At 46.7% G+C, this 21,054-nt stretch overlaps 1 protein-coding gene across 4 annotated transcripts; it reads right to left on the bottom strand.

The window, feature by feature from the left end:
• Nucleotides 1–5,267: 5,267 nt before the first annotated feature.
• On the bottom strand, nt 5,268–7,740 carry LOC119338045 (transcription factor BHLH094-like). 4 transcript variants are annotated; one of them, XM_037610332.1, is made up of 8 exons: nt 7,076–7,740; nt 6,749–6,991; nt 6,583–6,648; nt 6,338–6,406; nt 6,165–6,236; nt 5,855–6,073; nt 5,663–5,753; nt 5,268–5,580 (listed from the first exon to the last, which is right to left on the bottom strand). In XM_037610332.1, the coding sequence occupies exons 1-8, from the start codon at nt 7,448–7,450 to the stop codon at nt 5,543–5,545; spliced, it is 1,173 nt and encodes a 390-aa protein (XP_037466229.1). In that variant the 5' UTR covers nt 7,451–7,740; the 3' UTR covers nt 5,268–5,542. The 4 variants fall into 4 exon arrangements, with proteins under 4 accessions (XP_037466229.1, XP_037466228.1, XP_037466231.1 ...); XM_037610331.1 differs by having other exon boundaries at nt 5,663–5,756; nt 7,076–7,739; XM_037610334.1 differs by having other exon boundaries at nt 6,749–6,973; nt 7,076–7,738.
• Between the last annotated feature and the right edge of the window lie 13,314 nt (nt 7,741–21,054).

The raw sequence follows: 21,054 nt of genomic DNA on the forward strand, positions 1-21,054 counted from the left end.
TGGCGGAACAGGTGGCGCCAACGTACAGGCGCATCGCAACATCCCCATCCAGTACCCGATGCTCACTGACGCCAACTACGGCGTGTGGGCGGTGAAGATGAAGATCATTCTCCGAACCCTTTGAGTGTGGGAGGCCATCACGGACGACGACGTCGACAAGGAGTGCGACGAAGGTGCCATGGCCGCTATAGCCCAGTCTGTGCCAGATTCCGTGCTGATGACATTGGCAGAGTTCGAGACAGCAAGAGAGGCGTGGAACGCACTCAAAGAGATGAGGATCGGAGAAGATCGCGTCACCAAGGTTCGGGCACAAGTGCTGAAGCGCCAATTTCACAAGTTGCAGATGGAGAAAACTGAATCGATGAACGACTATGCCATGCATAGAGATCCGCGCGCTTGGTGCAAAGCTCGAGGAGACCGAGATTGTGGAGAAGTTTTTCAGTTCGGTGACTGATAAATTCACGTACATCATCGGCATGCTCGAGCAGCTTTACGACATCGACGACATGACCATCACGGAGGCGATCGCACGCTTGCGGACATGGGAAGAGAATGCTCGTGGTTGTCGGAAAGGAAAAGGAGGTGGTGGTGACCAACTCATGTACTCACGCGCAGATTGGGGTCCCCAAGTAGCAAAGGAAGGCGCAACGTTGGCGAAGGCTCAAGCAACGCGAAGCGCGGCGGACAAACCAAAGAAGGCAAAGGAAAAGGCAAGCCACAAGGTCGTGGTAAGGCGGACCGATCTAAAGAGCGGAAGCCACGGAACTTGGATATGTCCGAGGTCAAGTGCTATAACTGCAACGAGATGGGTCACTTTGCAAAGGATTGTCCGGAGCCTAACAAGCAGGAGATCAAGGCAAATTTGGTGAAGCAGGAAGACGAACGTCCAGGTCTTCTGATGGCCGAAGTTTGTGATCTTGTCCAAACGATGGTTGTAAAACCAAACCGGAAGGTGCTACTTCATGAGAAAAAAGTAACACCAAAATTATCCGGAAGCCAGAACGTGTCGTGGTATCTAGACACGGGTGCCAGTAACCACATGACGGGGTGCAAGGAGAAGTTCCTCAAGCTAGAATATGATGTTCAAGGCTCGGTCAAGTTCGGTGATGGTTCAAATGTGGAGATTTGCGGGCATGGCTCTGTCCTCTTTGAGGGTCTCACAGGAGAACATCGCATACTCACCGGAGTGTACTACATCCCATGGCTTCGAAACAACATCATCTCTCTCGGGAAACTTGACGAGAATGGATGCAAGGTGGATATCGAGAATGGAGTGATGACGATCTTCGACAACCTCCAAAACGTGCTAGCCCGTGTGAATCGCACGCGGAACAGGCTCTATATCCTCAACCTTGATCAATCTCAACCGGAGTGTTGGCTCGCCAAGAATGATGATGATTCGTGGTTATGGCATGCTAGATTTGGACACATTAACTTCTACGCCTTGAAGAAGATGACGAAGATGGAGATGGTATCTGGGATGCCGTTTATCGACCATGTTGATCGAGTATGTGACGGGTGCTTGGTTGGAAAACAACACCGCAGGCCGTTCCCTTCTCAGTCTACCTATCGTGCAATCGATGCACTCGAGCTGCTCCATGGTGATCTATGTGGCCCTATCACCCCAGCAACTCACGGAGGAAAGAAGTATTTCTTCCTTGTGGTAGATGACTACTCAAGATACATGTGGGTCGTTCTCCTACGATCTAAATATGAGGCATTTGAACCGTTCAAGAAGCTGAAAGCTGCAACGGAGATGGAACAAGTTGAAGGTTCACGCTCTACGGACAGATCGCGTCGGAGAGATTACGTCGAACGAGTTCAACGACTATTGCGAGAAGATTGGCATAAAGAGGTTCCTCACGGCACCTTATATGCCGCAGCAGAACGGGGTTGTTGAAAGGCGCAATCAAACCGTCATTGACATGTCGAGAAGTTTACTCAAGAGCAAGAACTTGCCGGGGACTTTTTGGGGAGAAGCTGTCTCGACGGCGGTCTATCTTCTCAATCGGGCTCCAATGAAGGCGGTGATCGGCAAGACTCCGTATGAAGCAATTTACGGACATAAGCCGAATGTGTCTCATCTACGGACGTTCGGGTGCGTGGCGCATGTGAAGACGGCGGAGCCGCATCTCTCAAAGCTTGCCGATCGTAGCACCAAGATGGTGTTCATCGGATTCGAGAGGAGTTCCGCCACCAAAGCATACCGCTTCTACGATCCACAAACCAAGCGTCTACGGATTTCACACGACGTCGTGTTTGAAGAAAACCAAGCGTGGAATTGGAGCACAACAGCCGATGATGCTCCAAACGGTAACATATTCACAGTTGAATTTCCAAGTGATGATGATGCAGGGGAGGATGTCCAGGTGGTTGGCAAGACACACAACCAAGGTGACCGCAATGGCAGTGATCACCATGGTGCTGACACCAACAACGACGCGCATGGGTCGCAAGGTGATAGCGACAACGACGCGCATGACACGGGCGAAGATATCGACAACGAGGCACATAGTGATGATGACAATCAAGATGATGGTCATGATCACGACGACTACGCCAACGACGCGGATGCCAACGACCCGACATCTACCACGCCCGAGACTCAATGGTCTTCCTCAAGTGCATTGACGCCGACACAATTTGTGTCCCCCCTTCGCAAGCCACACTAGATTCTTCCGGGCCTCGTCGCTACAAGCCCCTCAAGCAAGTCTACAAGTACACAAAGCCAATTACACTCGAGTACTCCGATTTGTGTTTACTCGGAGTTGAGGAGCCGGCGAACTTCGTAGAGGCGAGCAAAAGTTCAAGTTGGACGCACGCCATGGATGAGGAGATGAAGGCGATCCAGAGCAATGGCACGTGGACTTTGGTAACCCGACCTCCGAACCAAAAGGCCATAGGTTTGAAGTGGGTTTACAAGTTAAAGAAGGACACGAAAGGGTGCCATTGTGAAGTACAAGGCAAGACTCATTGTAAAGGGCTACGTACAACGTCAAGGAGTTGACTATGAGGAGGTGTTTGCACTGGTTGCTCGAATCGAGACGGTGAGAGTGCTCCTAACTTTGGCAGCACAAGAGGACTGGAAGGTTCATCATATGGATGTGAAATTCGCTTTCCTCAATGGCGACCTCAAAGAAGAAGTGTACGTGGAACAACCCCTCGGTTACGAGAAGAAAGGCGAAGAAGGTAAAGTGTACAAGCTCAAGAAGGCACTTTACGGGCTGAAGCAAGCGCCAAGAGCTTGGAACGCAAAGTTAGACCAAAGTTTGGTCTCGCTCTGGTTCAAAAGAAGGCCCCTCGATGAGCCAAAAGACAATCTATTAAGCACTGAAGAACAGGTGAAGATGGAAGACGCAACTAAGGAGGAGAGTTGGCGTCAAGCTATGGATGAGCCGACGACAAGAAAAACGATCTCTGAAATGCTATAAGGAACGACGAAGGCAATGCCGACGATGAGTAGTTGTCGTCTCATTTGGGATCCAGGCCGCACTGAAGACGTCGTGCTTAAGGGGGTGAATGTTAGAATTAAGCACGATCCAAGATTGCACAGCACGTGCATGTGTGTCCTAGTCTAGTTAGTATTGCAAACCGAGTAGGCTTAGCACTACTACACCGAGTAGGATTAGCAGTAGGCTATGCTCAGCATATATATATGGGTCTACCCAGCGCTCGTAACATCACAACGAAAAGATCAGAAGCAATAAAGAGATATACAAAGGCTCGATACGGGCCTTTAGCCATCGATCAGTTTTTCCAGTTTGCAAATTACGTCGAGAATCATCGACCGCACACACGTACAAGACAGCCCCGGTTTCGTTTGTACGTACGCTCCGCGGCGAGACGACCACGTACTACAGAATCCATCAAGCTGCTTGCTTGCTCGCTTGTCTAGCTAGCTTCCACGTACATGTGCTGCTACTCTGGTGATTTGATCTAGGGATCAAAAACCAACAGGCGCCATGCAGCGACATCGGCCCGACGGAGGATACGGGCTTCAGATCACCGGGTTTCCGGGCTTTTCCGTGTATGACCCCACCATCAGTCCGAAGTGATGGGCGTGCCCTGGCGCCCCATATCAGCCCCGTATTTGGGCTGGATATAAGGGTGTTGGTCAGCCCAGTCGTTTGAGACTCATTTGAAACGCCGGGCTGTAGATGCTCTAACCTAGAAACAGAGCACGGCACCCCGCATTGGCGGGCACATCCGCGGCACGAGGTTTATCACCATGAAGCAGCTGCCGCATCTGAAGCGGGCTAGCAGCGCCATAAGAGAGGAGAAGAAATGGGCAGGCACGGCATTCATCGCCCCTGCTTTGGCTCGCTGCATGCTCGACGACGATAAGAAAGTTGGGCGCCTCCCACAGCGACGTCTAACCTTCGGGATGTCGAGCCCCGCGACAGCGACCACGGTAGCTCCGATCGAGGATGAATACGCGCGCCCTTTCGACGAGGCGTGTGAAGCGCAGCGACCTTGCTACGACGCCCACTGTATACTACTGTACTGTACTGTAGCAGTAACCCCGGTACGTACTTACGTGCGTATACAGTTGGTGGTATCTGGATGGTGTAAAGCGACGGGCCCTGTCCTCCCTTCCTCCCTTTTGCTGTCAGTCAGGCTGCCATTACCATGGTGGTGCTATCATTTTGTTTGTATTTCGTCGTAACAGCCTGTCGCGCGTACATTCTCCGGGCTGGGGTCGACGCGACGGCGACGGTGACGGGGTGTACAGTTCGGTAGTTAGATGGCAGCCTTCCCGCCCTTGTGAAACCGTAAACGCCCGCATGCAGTTACGGTGGTACAGTATCTCTGAAGAAACTGGGCACGGCCTGAAGCTGGCGCTCGGTTTTTCTAGCTCGATCTGTGAAGTATACAGAGCTGAAGAACGACGGGTGGCTGCAGGAAGAACACGCGACGCAGCGTGAGATCCAGCGAGGAGACGAGACGAGACGAGACGGATCGTAGAGGGGACTAAAAGCGACGTGTAACCTACCCCAACTTTGGTGCAGCGCGGCGTGCGTTTCGCTCTAACCGCCGGGCTGACAGCGAGAATACGTAGCGTAAGGTAGCACCGGCCAGCACAGCACGCAACAAGCGGCTTAAGGCGGAGAGAAGCTAAGCTCCAAGGAAGATTCAGTATACTGACGGGGGTAATACTGACGGGGGTTTTCATCGCGACAGATATTAAAACTTTGAAGAGCAGCAGTATTAGGATTGGCAGGAGAGGCGCCTGTATAATATCTGCACCGCGTCTCATCATACACACAGGCTGCAACTGATCGTTCCGCTATATTAATCACTTAATATCGATATTATACTAATCAGTGCCAGCGATATTAGAGGAGAGGAATCACATCACACCGCCCTACAGGCAGGACGTGACATGACAAATTCGTCCCTTAAGTAGTAGGAGTAGTGCCTAATTACAAAGACTGTTAGCTTCAGAGTTGAGAGCCATAGCTTCACTCGCCACTGCTGACTGCTTCCATATTCTTCTTGATTCTTCCTATGTACAGATCCTTGTTCCGTTCAGCGAAGCCGACTAGAACTCCATTTTCATCTGGCCTGTTTGCAGATCACCTGCGCAGATTACACAATGCGCGCGCGTCAGCGACGACATCATCATGCGTACGAGGGAGTGCAGTACTTTTAGAAAACTAACCGTGGAAGCTCTCTGCTGAGACCCCGTTATCCTGGCTCTGCCTGTTGTCCACATGAAAAACGCTCTGGAGATCATCCTCCCAGAAGTTCCTCTGCTGAGACACGCACAACGAAACTGTATCAGCACAAGGTCTCTAACGATTCTTTCGTCAAGCGACGACAACAACCACGAAATTCTCAAGGCAAGAATCACCTGCTGGAGGTTCGTGCTGGCCGTGGCCGTCCCATCCTGGAAGGCGTACTGCGCTGCGTTGGTGGCCTGGGACAGAGCCAGGTCCAGCTGATTCAGGGTGCACTGGCTCTCCATGCTGCTGGGCAGGAAGGACTGGAAGACGTCTCCTTGGTCGCTGAACGGGAAGGCCGAGCTGGAGCTCTCGAGCGAGAACACCGAGCTCGCCGATGGGCCGTACATCTGCATTCGACACGGACAAGGTAATAAGTAACCAACGACTCGTTACGGCGCGATGGTGATGATGAACAACAGGGGTGGGTTTTGGGCTCACATCTTTGTGCAGGAGCGTGGGCAGGTTGCTGAAGTCGAGCGGGTTCACGGTTGCGAGCTTCATGGAGAGGAACTGAGGCAACAGAAACAGAGGAGGAGTTGATCAGAATTCAGAGCGGCACGTCACTACCAGTACATGGCATCGGATGGTTTCAGGCTTTCAGCTCTTCTTACCTCGACTTGCCGTTGAAGCGACTGCACGTAGTTTATGATCTCATCAAGCATCAGTGCCTTGCCAATCACCTAAAGGTCACACACAGAATTTGGCCAATTTAACTGGTAACCTTGTACACAAAGACTGTCTTCCATATATATAAAAAAATGTGCATCAAGATTATCATGTGCTTGTTTTCTCCTCTTTCCGATTTCTCATTTTGGATGAAAATGACTAATTTTTTTTGAATGAAATGACTAATTACCTTGTTGCATCCTGGGACGAGGTCCTGGAGAAATTTCATCCGCTGGCTGATCCTCTCTCTTCTCACCTGTGAACGTCCAAGGAAATTCCGTTAAGGGGGAGGTGGACAAACCGAAGCAACAACATGCTACTAGAAGCAGAAGCAGCATGATCATTCAGGACTGTACCCGCTCTGCCAGGCTGTGGCTGTCAGTGGCCTGGCCTCTCCTTGCCCGGACATGGACGTAGTCCTTGGGGGGCTCCACCGGCTTGGCATTCTTCCCCTTGCCCTTCCTCTGCTCGCCGTCCTCCACCGAGCTGTCGCTCCCGGCCTGCTCCGCCTTGGGCTTCACCTTCTTCTCGGCGTCACCCGTCCTGCACCTCTTGACGTCCGCCTCCTTCTGCTCCCCGACCTGAAAGGCACAACACAATTGACGCGGCTTGGTCAGCGTTAATGGCGGGCATCAGCAGCGGGCGAGCCCCCCAATTGGCGAACAAAGCCAAGCTCTGCTCACCTGGCAAGAGGTGCTGAGGGAAGGCTCCTTGGCCTTGCCTTTGGCCGCGGGCGCCTTCCTCTTCTTGGCATTGGCGTCCTTCATCGCCGAGGCAGGGTCTGACACGGAAGACGCCTCCCGCGAGCCGCCGAACTCGCCGTTGCCCGCGCCGGGCGCCGGCGGTGGCATCCCGAAGAGCCCTGGCGTGAAGTGCTGCCCGTTGAAGCTGGACAGCCGCGCCGCCCGCTCCGCGAACCCCGGGTCGCCGCAGAACTTCTCCAGGCAGTTCCCGCCCGCCGCCACGGCGCCGTCCAGCACGCCGAAGTCGAACATCGGCGACGAGGTGAGGAGGCTGGTAATGTAGTCGCCGCTGCCGCCTCCGGCCCTGCCCTCCATTGCCGCCGCAAGAAACGGAACGGGACACCGTCCAAGAACCGCCCAAGCTGAGACGCGTCGTTCCTTTACGCGGCGAATCGGGAGCAGCCGGAGACGCGGCACTTATAGGAGAATGGCGAGGAGGTGGAGGAGGAGGCAGCTTGGGGGTGAAGGAGGAGGCGGAATGGATGCTGGAGGAGGGGCAATTGGGGTGGAGGGAGGGTCAAAGTGGCGGTGGTGCCCCGCGGCAGCTGGAAGTGGAAGAGGGCTTTAATGGAATCCTGTTTCGATTTTGGGATGGGGAGGAGGATGCCTTTCCGCTGCCGGGGCCCTTTTTAAGCTCATCACCCCGCCGGCTCCGTAATAACCGGCGGCAGTAATTCTGTTCCTGGTTGGCCCGGCGGCGGTCTCGCTCTCCTTCTCTGTCGACGGAGGGCTGGCTATGGCTCGGCCGACCGCGGCTCCGTTTAGGATTTTTCACATGGATTTTCGCTGAATTTCCTGGGAAACACGTGGAATTCCAAAAAATTTGTCGACTCCCGTCATGTGATGCAGAGTAATTACAAGGAGCAACCAGTGCAAAGTATTAAATTTTGTCTTTTTTGACAGAAATAAATAATTTCAAGGGTCAGAAAATTAAAGTTAAAATACGGTATGGCTCGTCTCATCTCGATTTAGAGGAGTAAACCACCGAGTAATCTTTAAAGGAATACATTTGCTCTCCTAAAAAAAGTCTTTTCTAACCAATCCCCTAAACTTAACGGAGTCAAACTTACATTTCGTCAAATAGTTGTTATGCGCCTTCGTGGCGAGCGGCGACGTTGGTCACCGCGTCGGAATCACAAGTCCTTACCCGCTGCCGAACGCATCGCACACATCGCATGCCGCCCGCCTCATAGTGTTGTTGCTTGCTGCCGCACGCGTTGCTCGTGTTCCCTTGGTGGACGTCGAGCAGCGCGATTGATGGGAGCTGCGGAGCTGCCTAGGGTACCCGGAGCTGCTGTCCGCTCCATCATCATGCCAAAATTTCTCTGGTGGCCGGGTCTTGACTTCGTCGCAACCGCCGCTGTCAAGGCCAACTTCGAGGGCAGCTCTGGCGTGCCCGACAGGTGGCCATGGACGCCTTCATGCGGCTGAAGAGCCGATGGGAGTGCCTCCTCCATCGTGTCATCACCGGTTTTGACTATGGGAGAAGCGCCGCCAGGCTAGGGATGAAGAGGAGAAGCGCCGCCAGGCTAGGGATGAAGAGGAGAAGCGCCGCCAGGCTAGGGATGAAGAGGAGAAGCGCCTCCGTGGCTGGAGACAATGGAAAGGACAAAAAAAAAAGATTGTGGCCATTTGGCGGGGGGAGGTCGGTGGGGCTGTGGGGTGTCGGCGGTGGACGGCGGAGGCAAGAAGGGCGGCGGCGGAGTGGATGCGGCCGAGCAAGGATGCGTGAGAATGGAGAAAAAAAATTACTTCGTGGGTGGGAGGCCGCGGAGGATAATTATCCTCCTCTAACCGTTATAAGGGATAAGTTAGGTGTCAGATAGAGGAGGAAACAAAATTTAGAGGGCATTCCTAAAAAAACAGATTATAGGGGATCTGTTAGAGTTGCTCTAACTAAGTCACGTCTAAATTCCACACCATTTGATTTTACGTGAAGATTTGTGCAGTGTTTTCCTTTTTGATTTTGTTCGATTAATAAAATGGTACTCCCTCCGTCCCATAATGTAAGACGTTTTTTGACACCACACTAGTGTCAAAAACGTCTTACATTATGGGACGGAGGGAGTATATGAGTTAGACGAGACGTTGTTAATTCTTGAGGAAATCTACATAAGATCATGAGAAGCGAAGAAGTACTAGAGGGGAGGCTCATGGACTCAACGGGGGCCCACCACACTGCCCGGGCCCTGGCCGTGTGGGCTTTCTAGCCTCTAGGGCACCTCTCTGCCGCATCGGTTCATATGGCTCTATATAAACCTCCTGATGCTAAACATAATCAAGAATGAACTTTTACGCCACCGCATCTGCCCGGTTCGAGCAATCCAATATGAGGTTCTTTGCTAGTACTATGTTTAAGGGGGAATTCATGTATGAGTATCACTCCTTGGACTATGGCTACATAACATTAGTATTTTTTTGGAAAGGAGGTCATCCCCCGGCCTTTGCATCGGAGAGATGCATGCGACCACTTTATTAAAACGATGAAACAAATAAAGTCTGGTCTGCAGAGTACAACTCACAAAAGGAGCAAATAAATAAAGAGTACAAAATTCAAAGCCGCATCCGGCTGGGCGGAGATTCACTAAGGACCTATCCTATGTAGTGACCGTCATCCAAACCGGTTGAAAAAAACCCGTGCTGCCATCTCCCATCAGTTGCCCCTAGTAGCCAGCTGCTCCCTGGAGGCCGTAGGAGTGAGTAATGACCACGCACGGATCCATACCGTAGCTCTGAATATAACCTTTAAGAAATTAATCATAGGTCTTCTGTTAAAAATCATATCATTCCTGCAGTTCCATATAGCCCAAAGTAGTGTGCATATTCCAATTCGAATATTAGACGCGATGTGAGTATTCACCCCATTGAGCCACGTTCCAAACAACGTTTCAATGATATTGGGAGGAATAATATTGAAGGCTATATGAACAGACCGCCAAAGTAAGTTCGTGAGAGGGCAATCAATAAATAAATGTTGTATTGTTTCATCATGAACACACAAATAACAACGCGAGCTACCTACCCATCTCCGCCTTAATAAGTTATCTTTGGTAAGGATCACTTGTTTGTGAATAAACCACATAAATATCATAATTCGTAAGGGAATCTTAACTCGCCAAATATGAAGCGATCGTGGGATGGGCCAGAATTTATGAGATCTAAGTACATCAACTTAACCGTGAACATTTCGTTACTCGTCAGCTTCCAACTGAAAGAGTCTCCCTGATCGGTAAGGTGAACCTCCATTAACCGCCTGACTAAGTGTATCCAAGAGGTCCAACGTTCCCCTACGAGAGACCTCCTGAACTGGATATTCAAAGGTACCGTCTGCATCACCGTTGCTATGTAATCTTCCTTACGTTGAGCAATATGATACAGGGAAGGATACTGGAGAGCTAGCAGTGTATCACCTAACCACGTATCCTCCCAAAACCTTGTTGTTGTTCCATCCCCAACAATAAACTTCACCCTATGGAAGAAGGTTTCTTTCACTCTCATGAGTCCCTTCCAAAATGGTGAGTCATTATGTCTTACGGTAACATGGGCTAGAGTTTTGGAGTGCAAATACTTATTATGAAGGATTTGTGCCCACATTCCTTCGGAATGCAGCGATAATCTATAAAGCCATTTACTCAAGAAGCACTTATTTTTCACCTCGAGGTTCTCAATCCCAAGACCCCCTGGTCTTTTGGTCGACAAATAATATCCCATCTTGCCAGGCGATATTTTGTCTTCACCTCGTCAGACTGCCAAAAAAATCGAGATCGATAAATGTCTAATCTCTTGCGTACCCCTTTGGGAACCTCGAAAAAAGACAAGAGGAACATCGGCATACTCGTTAGTACCAAATTTATCAATACGAGCCTTCCTCCATAAGACATAAGCTTACCCTTCCAGCAGCTAAGTTTCTTCTCGAATCGATCCTCGATACATTTCCATTCTTTATTAGTCAATTTCCTATGGTGAATTGGAATACCAAGATAACTGAACGGCAAAGATCCCAGTTCACAACCGAACAGGTTCTTGTAATTGTCTTGGTCTTCTTTGGCACGACCAAAGAAGAACAATTCACTCTTGTTAAAATTGATCTTCAACCCCGACAATTGTTCAAATAAACATAATACGAGTTTCATATTTCTGGCTTTTGCAAGGTCGTGCTCCATGAATAAAATCGTGTCATCCGCATATTGTAGGATGGAGACTCCCCCATCCACCAAACGGGGAACCACTCCACCTACCAAGCCCTTTTCCTTGGCCCGACCTATGAGAACTGTCAATATGTCTGCCACAATATTAAACAGTATCGGAGACATCGGGTCTCCTTGTCTCAAGCCTTTATGCGTTTGAAAATAATGACCAATATCATCATTCACCTTTATCCCAACACCACCTTTCTGGACAAAGGAATCCACCTGATTCCTCCATGACTCATTGAAACCTTTCATGCGCATGGCTTGCTGCAGAAAAGGTCATTTGACCTTATCGTAGGCCTTTTCAAAATCCACTTTGAATATAACTCCATCAAGTTTCTTCGAGTGGATTTCATGTAAGGTTTCGTGTAAGAAAACTACCCCCTCTAGGATGTGTCTTCCAGGCATGAAGGCAGTCTAACTTGGTTGCACCAGCGAATGGGCAACCTTTGTCAGCCTGTTGGTAGCCACTTTCGTAAAGATCTTGAAACTCACATTCGATAGGCAAATGGGCCTGAATTGCTCTATGCGGATGGCTCCCTCCTTCTTAGGCAAAAGAGTAATCGTGCTGAAATTTAAATGAAACAGTTGTAGATGTCCATTGAAAAAAAAACATGAAACATAGACATAAGATAATCTTTCACAATATGCCAACATTTCTTATAGAATTCTGCCGGGAACCCATCTGGTCCTGGTGCCTTATTCGGTTTCATTTGAGCAATCTCCTCAAACACCTCCTTCTCAGTAAATAGTGCAGAGAGGGTCTCATTATCCCCTGACTGCAACTGAGGAATATCCTCCACCACACCCTCATTTAGAGTCACCGCGTTATCTACGGGTGGTCCAAACAACTGCTTGTAGTAGTTGGATATGTAAAGCTTCAGATTCTCATGGCCCACAACTGTTCCCTCATCTTGCTCAAGCTGAATAATCTTCTTTCTCCGATGCTTGCCATTATCAATCATATGAAAAAATTGGGTATTGTCATCCCCTTGGATGACCTTAAGAACTTTAGCACGTAAGGCCCATTTGGCATCTCTCTCTCTCTCTCTCTCTCTCTCATGTTCAATACAAAGATCACATGATCTGCATCACATCATTGTGATTCATCTAATGTAATATCTTGTGTGATAAATTGTCACTTTATGATCATATTATATGCATTTCTAGTTTTTTTTTATTCTTTGTTGCAAGCTTTATAAATTGTCACTTTATGATCGTGTTATACGCATTTCTAGTTTTTGGTTCTTTGTTGCATGATTTATATATGTAGATGATTTCCATTCTATTAGTCTTGCACTGGTCATGTTTTTCATTAATGATCTCCAAAAGGGAGTGATGTATGTTGGGTGAGTTTAACCTTGCAAGTAATCCCGAATGACAGAAAAACCATATAGTATTTTACTTCATGAATGATAAAATGATAATTTTTGGTGATGAACAAAAGGTAAAATGAATATATTATCAACGTTATCTCACCTTACTTAACGCAATGCTTAATTTTACTTGATACTTTGAGATGCATGATAGATTTCGGTTTTGAAGTAGAGTGTTCACAATAGATGCAATTGGATAATGGTCTATACATATAAGGGCATCTCCAACGCTGACCCACAAGTTTTATCCTGCATACGTCTGTGGATAGGGGGGGCAGTCCGTGGACATGGATGCAGGAGCCGGCCATCCAACACTACCCGCATATATTTCAAGCCGGGTTTCAACAAACCAGATGGAATTCATCAAACCAGACGGAATTCATCAAAGTTCGGACAGGAAATAGCACAAATCATCCATACACAGCATACAAATAAGTCTAGTACAAAAATAGTTCAAATATAATGAGATTAACTGGATGTTTGACAAGTTCTTCATGAATGATCATGTCGTCCCACACATATTGCCCCTTCAGTTTCATCCAGCAGCGTATGTACCTAAATGGTCGTCTCTCTACCATGTGGTACATCACGGAAGCATGTATGGGCTATGCAGTGTGTAGAGCAACATTGAGTGAATGAATGATTCAATCGACAAGTTAAGAAAGAAGAAGCAAAACTTATGACCCCCTCCGCTGTTGCGCACAATGGCCGCCTTGCCTCCAACATATTAACCGCGCCACAAGACTTGGTGACGGTGGTGTGCATGGTGTATCATCGATACGATAATGGCCTCCCTTGCGCTGTTGGATGATGTGCATGTCGTATGGTGCAATTTGCTTTTGCGCGTGAAATGAATCATGCACGCGCTGCTAGAAGAGTCCCCTTTTGGGCCTGCCTACGAAATCCATGGATACGACCAACCACACATTGCGCAACAACTCATCCTACATGGTCGAGTACCCCTCCATCTTTTGTACTCTAAAAAACGACATGGCGTCTGAAAATTAGCTCAATGGCATTTGACTGAACACCTGTGGGGTGCGGTGTCCGCCATGGATGTCATCGATACAGGAGGAGTGTACTTGGCTATGGATGGGTCTTGGTTGGACGACGCTGTCGTAAAAGGCAAGCAGGCACATCGGTGCTGGTTACGGAGGTTCGGCAATGCATGTTTGGCAGCCGGAGATGTAGAACGGTTGCGTCGGAGGAGGAGGGTGAGGATGCAAAGTAAGGGGGGAGGTGCGTATTGGAAGAAAATGGGACCGGGAGGGGGGATATTATGGGTCGGTTGTGTCGGAACCTAATACGTCTATGTCGTTACTTTCCAAACACTTCTGCTCTTGTTTTTGGACTCTAAATTGCATGATTTGAATGAAACTAACCCGGACTGACACTGTTTTCAGCAGAACTACCATGTTGTTGGTTTTTTGTGCAGAAATAAAAGTTGTCGGAATTGAACGAAACTTTTTGGAGATCCGTTATGTAATATATTAAAATATTGTCGAGAAGATCCATCGGAGGGGGCCACTAGTTGCCCACAAGGCAACAGGGCGCGGCTACTAATACGTCTCCAACGTATCTATAATTTTTTATTGTTCCCTGCTATTATAGTATCAATCTTGAATGTTTTATATGCAATTTTATATCATTTTTGGGGACTAACCTATTAACCTAGCGCACAATGTCAATTGTTGTTTCTTTGCTTGTTTTTGCCTTTTCAGAAAATCAATATCAAACAGAGTCCAAACGGAGAAAAAACTTTGGATTAATTTTTCTGGACAAAAAAGGACCCACAAAGGTTCGGGAGAAGACCGGAGTCACGAGGAAGTGACAAGCCCAGGGGGCGCGCCCCGTGGGGTCGCCCTACAGGCTTGAGGGCTCCTCATGGCACCTCTTGACCTAATTCCACCTCTATAAATTCCCAAATATTCCTAATACATCAGAGAGCCACCTGAAACACTTTTTCCGCCGCTGGAAGTTTCTGTCTTCCGCGATCCCACCTGGAGGCCTTTTCCAGCATCCTCTCGGAGGGGGATTCAATCATGGCGGGCTTCTACATCATTCTTGCTACCCTTCCAATGATGCGTTAGTAGTTCACCACAGACCTACGGGTCCATAGCTAGTAGCTATATGGCTTCTTCTATCTCTTTGATCTTCAATACAATGTTCTCCTCAATGTTCTTGGAGTTCTATTCGATGTAATCTTCTTTTGCGGCGTGTTTGTCAAGATCCGATGAATTGTGGGTTTATGATCAGATTATTCATGAATATTAATTGAGTCTTCTCTGAATTCTTTTATGCATGATTATTTTAGCATTGTATTTCTCTCTGATCCATCCATTTAGTTTGGCCAATTAGATTGATTTTTCTTGCAATGGGAGGGGTGATTTGTGATGGGTTCAATCTTGTGGTGCTCAGTCCCAGTGACAGAAAGTGACATGACATGCATTTGTATTTTTTCCATTATGGATAAAAAGATGGGGTTTATTCATATTGATTGGGTTTACTTTGTCTACATCATGTCATCTTGCTTAAGGCGTTACTCTATTTTTATTAACTTGATACCCAAGATGCATGCTGGATAGCGGTCAATGGGTGGAGTAATAGTAGTAGGTGCAGGCAGGAGTCGGTCTACTAGTCTCGGATGTGATGCCTATATACATGATCATTGCCTTGAATATTGCCATAACTATGTGCTTTTCTATCAATTGCCCAACAGTAATTTGTTTACCCACCGTACATTATGTGCTCAAGAGAGAAACCTCTAGTGAAAACTATGGCCCCCGGATCTACTTTTAGCATATATAAAATCCAAAAATACCTTGCTGCAATTTTATTACCGTTATTTTATTTTGCAATTATCTATGTGCCTACCACTACGAGATTTGATCGTTGCAAATAATCGTCGTAGGGATTGACAACCCCCTTGTTTGTGTTGCGTGCAAGTATTTGCATTTGTGTGTGTAGGTGCTGCTAACGAGGTTCTGTGTGGTTCTCCTACTGGATTGATAACCTTGGTTCTTAACTAACGGAAATTATTATCTCTATTGTAATGCTTCATCCTCTCCTCTTCAAGGAAATCCCAATGCAGCTCACAAGTAGCAGCCACCCCCTCGGGCCGCCCTGATGTCTTGTGAGGCCCACATGGCTCCGTTGACCCTAATATCAAGCCTAAAATTCCTTTTCCCTGAGAAAAAAATAAGAGAAGAAGTTTCATCGTGTTTTACGGCACAGAGCCACCGCCACCTCTTGTTCTACATTAGGAGGGCTGATCTGCAGTCCCTTCGGGGCTCCGGAGAGGGGGATTCGTCACCATCGTCATCACCAACCCTTCTTCATCACCAATTTCGTGATGCTCGCCGCCGGGAGTGAGTAATTCCATCATAGGCTTGCTGGACGGTGATGGAGTTGGATGAGATTTGTCTTGTAATCGAGTCAATTTGTTAGGGCTTGATTCCTAATATCCACTATGTTATGAGATTAATGTTGCTATGACTTTGCTATGCTTAATGCTTGTCACTAGGGCCCGAGTGCCATGATTTCAGATCTAAAGCATTTATGTTTTCATGAATATATTTGAGTTCTTGATCCTATCTTGTAAGTTATATGCACCTATTACGTGTTATGATCCACATACCCCAAAGTGACAATAGTTGGGACTCTTTCCGATGATGACCGTGGTTTGAGTTCATGTATTCACTACGTATTAATGCTTTGTTCCGGTTCTCTATTAAACAAAGGCCTTAATATCCCTTAGTTTCCTTATGGACCCTGCTGCGATGTGGGGTAGGACAAAAGATGTCATGCAAGTTCTTATTATAAGCACGTATGACTATATACAAAATACAAGCCTACATTACATTGATGAATTGGAGCTATTGTGTATCGCTCTAGGTTGTGACTATTATATAATGAATATCATCCAACACAAATATCCATCATCGATTCAATGCCTATGCTTTTTGCATATTAATCTTTGCTAATTTACTTTTGTTGCTGCTACTGTTACAATCACTACAAAGCTGCTACTGTTACTGTTTTCATTACTACTGTTATTGTTACCATTGCTATCGAAACTATCATATTAGGCTACTAAATTTTTTTCCATAGATATTTAGTTCTTCAGGTGTGGTTGAATTGACAACTCAACTGCTAATACTTACAAATATTCTTTGGCTCCCTTTGTGTCGAATCAATAAATTTGGGTGAAATACTACCCTCAAAAACTATTGCGAACCCCTATACTTGTGGGTTATCAGAGTCCTACAAGGTTGTTGTCCGGACTCCCGCAAAGCCACCCCCCCCACTTTGCTTCCAATTTGCGGGAAAAAGTGTGTCCAGACAGCTCAGCGGACCAAAACAAACCCATGTTGGATGGCAGAACACGTCCGGACAAGCGGTCCGAACGTTTGCGGGCGGTTTGAGGGTCGACGTTGAAGATGCTCTAAAGACGTAATGTGTAAATGCAATCATGACATGTATGATCAAACATGAAAACTGCAATTTAACCGATACACAACTTGAAACAGTGTTTAATCCACCAGAGGGGGTGAGTGGAAGATTTTTATCAAATTCTTTGAAAATATCATTTCTTCGAAGGATTAGCCGAGTAAGCAATAAAGAAGAAATACTTGCAGAATAAGAACTACTCTAAGCATGTGTTCAGTACTAGGACAAAGTCATCAGAACATAAGATCAAATGTATATTAAGTAAAAAACAAATAAACTAGATGAATAAACGGACAAGTACACTTAAGAGTAGCTAGACTAGAGATATATAACAGAAAGCAACGGAATAGCAAAGTTTTTAGAGAAATTCTTCGAAGGAGAGAGGGAGCAAAGTCATCACAACATTCAAGTATGTAAAGTAAAGGGTGAAGAATATGGAACTAGTTGCTCAATGAAGACATGAGATCTGTGGCATCAGTTAGTATTGCCGTGACAACATTACATCTAGTTGGAGGACTGATATTTAACTTAGAAGACCGAGTCTTCAGTCTATTCTTCTTGAGATAAGATCACTTAGAGCTTGCCAAATCACTCGTCGTAGATCTTCAAGCTGGATTTCAGCAACCTCACATATTTGTGCATCATAGATCCACATTGACTCTTGGATGCTATGACTGACGTGTAACCGTCTGGAAGGTCACAGTCTTCAAGAGTAACAAGTCTTTGGTTCACTCAAACAGATTCTTTAGTGATGCTCAATCAATTTGTCTTTGGGTACTTAGTTTTTTTGCTCACTAAGATTCACTCAAATGCTTCAGAAGGTTGGTTGCTTTTATGACACTTGTCACAAATTACCATGGAGCCGTCAACCAACTTATGGTGGTGTGGATCACTATTTATAGCTGGGGTCGCACCCCTATGCCTCCAAGTGAGTGTTCAATGGGACGGGCTGCCAACCAGCTGTCGCTAGCAAGACAACGGTCAAAAAGTTCAACACCCAATTTCCACATGGTAGGGGAACCAAGCTGTCAGTTTCCTAACTCTTCGGCGAGGACTTAGATTACAGCACCCCGAAGAATATCATTTCATACATTGAACAACAAGGACCATGTTGAAAGATTTTTTTTCGAAGTCTTTACTCGAAGAAATATGTTGGATTGAGCACACATTGGAAATACAGTCTCCGTATCACCTAGACCCCTCTTAATAGTACGGTTTTCCCTATGACTCGGTGAAGAATAAAAAGAACTATAAAATGACTCAGTCTTCACAATCCATTTATTCGGCTAATTCTTCACTGCAGGTGTGCCTAATTCTTCAATGTCCCCTTCACATTTTTAGGGCTCATTTATGACAATTAAACCAAATCTTCAAAGACTTTCACCTATGTATACTCACGAACACATTAGTCCCTTAACCACTTTTTCCGCCGATACTCCAAAACCACAAAGAGGGCAGTAGATGCAATTACACAACTGTAATTGTTAATCACACCTTTTCTATTTTGGAGAGATGTCACTAGTGAAATAATGGATCATGGTCAACTATTCCTCATAAATACAACCCCGTTCATTTGTTTCTCAGTTAGTTAATATTCTGAATTTAATTTCCTATGCATACAAAAATCAATTCCAACCATTCAATACATTAATCCATGTAACTAGCAAAGCTAGTGAGATTCACAATCTTTGATACTACAAAGCCTTCCTCTTAAAGGCCCAACAAATTTCATCTAATAGGCACATCACTATTAGTCAAGGATATCAGGAAGCAATCAAATTGCCTAGTAAATGAATGGAAAACCATCACAATCCGTTGAATGGAACACATAAGAGACCTCTCACACACATCTGCCAAGAGAGCTTAATCGAGATAGCACACGTGCATCATCGTCATCACTTATCCCCAAGCAGGCATCATCACCATACCTTCTCCCCAAGAAAGCGACTCCGACTTCACTATAGACAAGCATTGACCCAGCCCAGACCGTAGAGGCTGAGCAGAGATACATGAAGATTCATACCAAAACACAAACCACCATCAATGCGCAATTTCGACTCTGGCAAGAGTTACAAACAAGAACTATACAAGGCGCCACGAAAGACCACAGAAAAACTATGTTGCCCATCATCGTCGCTGCCAGGACCCCACCATCGTAGTTCAAACTTCGCAACAACAAACAAACCGAGGCAATCCCAGGGGCACACCGAGAAGAGCTGGCTTCCACAACCATTGTCGTGTCTCCGGGATTGCTTTCCCTCATCATCATTGCCACAAAAGCACCGGCTCTAACACCGTCGTCTTCCACCGAGCCCACTTGCCAATGCCCAACTACAAAGACGAAGCCATCGAGAGAAGATATGACGCCAAAGTTTTGCCATCGTTCGATCACATGGATCTAGGGTTTCCCCCGAAGCTGCAGCGACAACTAGACCCATGCGGGAGGAGTGAGGCAACCATGCAACGATGCCTCCAAGATGAACGATACCCGCAGATGTCATCATCATTGGTCATAGGCCTCGGGATGAGACACGGTCTTTTCCCAAACTTCCAACACACCCTCAGTCGCACATCTACCACCATCAAGCCCACCAAGAACACCAACCACCACCACCCATGAACTAGCATGCCAGCGAAGAAACACAAAGTAGCCACCACAGCTAGCCACACCTCACAAAGACAACTGACGTCCATTCACCAACATTGACCGCCAGACCATATATAACCAGGACCGAAAGGATCCAGGGCTGCTACTTGTGAGCTTCGTTGGGATTTTCCTCGAAGAGGAGAGGATAATGCAGTAGAGTAGAGAAGTATTTCCGTCAGTTAAGAACTAAGGTTATCAATCCAGTAGGAGAACCACGCAACACCTTGTTAGCAATACCTACACACAAAATAACAAATCGTTGCACCTAACACGAACAAGGGGTTGTCAATCCCTTGGTGGTGACTTGCAAGATTAAATTTTATGGTGATAGATAGATAACTAAAACACACAAAAATAACGAAAAATTGCAGCAATATATTTTTGATTTTAATATATGATAAAAAGTAGACCCGGGGGCCATAGTTTTTACTAGAGGCTTCTCTCTTGAAAGTAGCATACGATGGGTAAACAAATTATTGTTGGACAATTGATAGAAAAGCAAATAATCATGACGATATGCAAGGCAATGATCATGTATATAGGAATCAGGTCCAAGAAAAGGAGACCGAAATGATTCTGCATCTATTACTAGTACTCCACACATCGATCGCTATCTAGCATGCATCTAGAGTGTTAAGTTCAGAAAGAACGGAGTAACGCCTTAAGCAAGATGACATGATGTAGACAAAGTAAACTCACACATGAATAGAACCCATCTTTTTATACTTGATGGCAATGATACAAATACGTGTCATGTCCCCTTTTGTCACTGGGATTGAGCACTGCAAGATCGAACCCATCACAAAGCACCTCTCCCATTACAAGAAAAATCAATCTAGTTGGCCAAACCAAATCAATAGATCGGAGAGAAATACAAAGCTATTACAATCATGCATAAAAGAGTTCAGAGAAAACTCAAATAATATTCATGGATAATTTGATCATAAATTCACAATTCATCGGGTCCCAATAAAGACACCGCAAAAAGTCATTACATCGGATAGATCTCCAAGAACATCAAGGAGAACATTGTATTGAAGATCAAAGAGAGAAAAGAAGCCATCTAGCTACTAGATATGGACCCGTAGGTCTATGGTAAACTACTCACACATCATCAGAACGACAACAAGGTTGATGTAGAACCCCTCCGTGATCGATTCCCCTTCGGTAGAGTACCGAAGAAGGCCTCCAGGTGGGATCTCGTGGGAACAGAAACTTGCGGCGGCGGAATATTTGAGAATTTATAGAGGCGGAATT

Source organism: Triticum dicoccoides, chromosome 7B (assembly GCF_002162155.2).
Source record: "Triticum dicoccoides isolate Atlit2015 ecotype Zavitan chromosome 7B, WEW_v2.0, whole genome shotgun sequence".
Taxonomy (NCBI): domain Eukaryota; kingdom Viridiplantae; phylum Streptophyta; class Magnoliopsida; order Poales; family Poaceae; genus Triticum; species Triticum dicoccoides.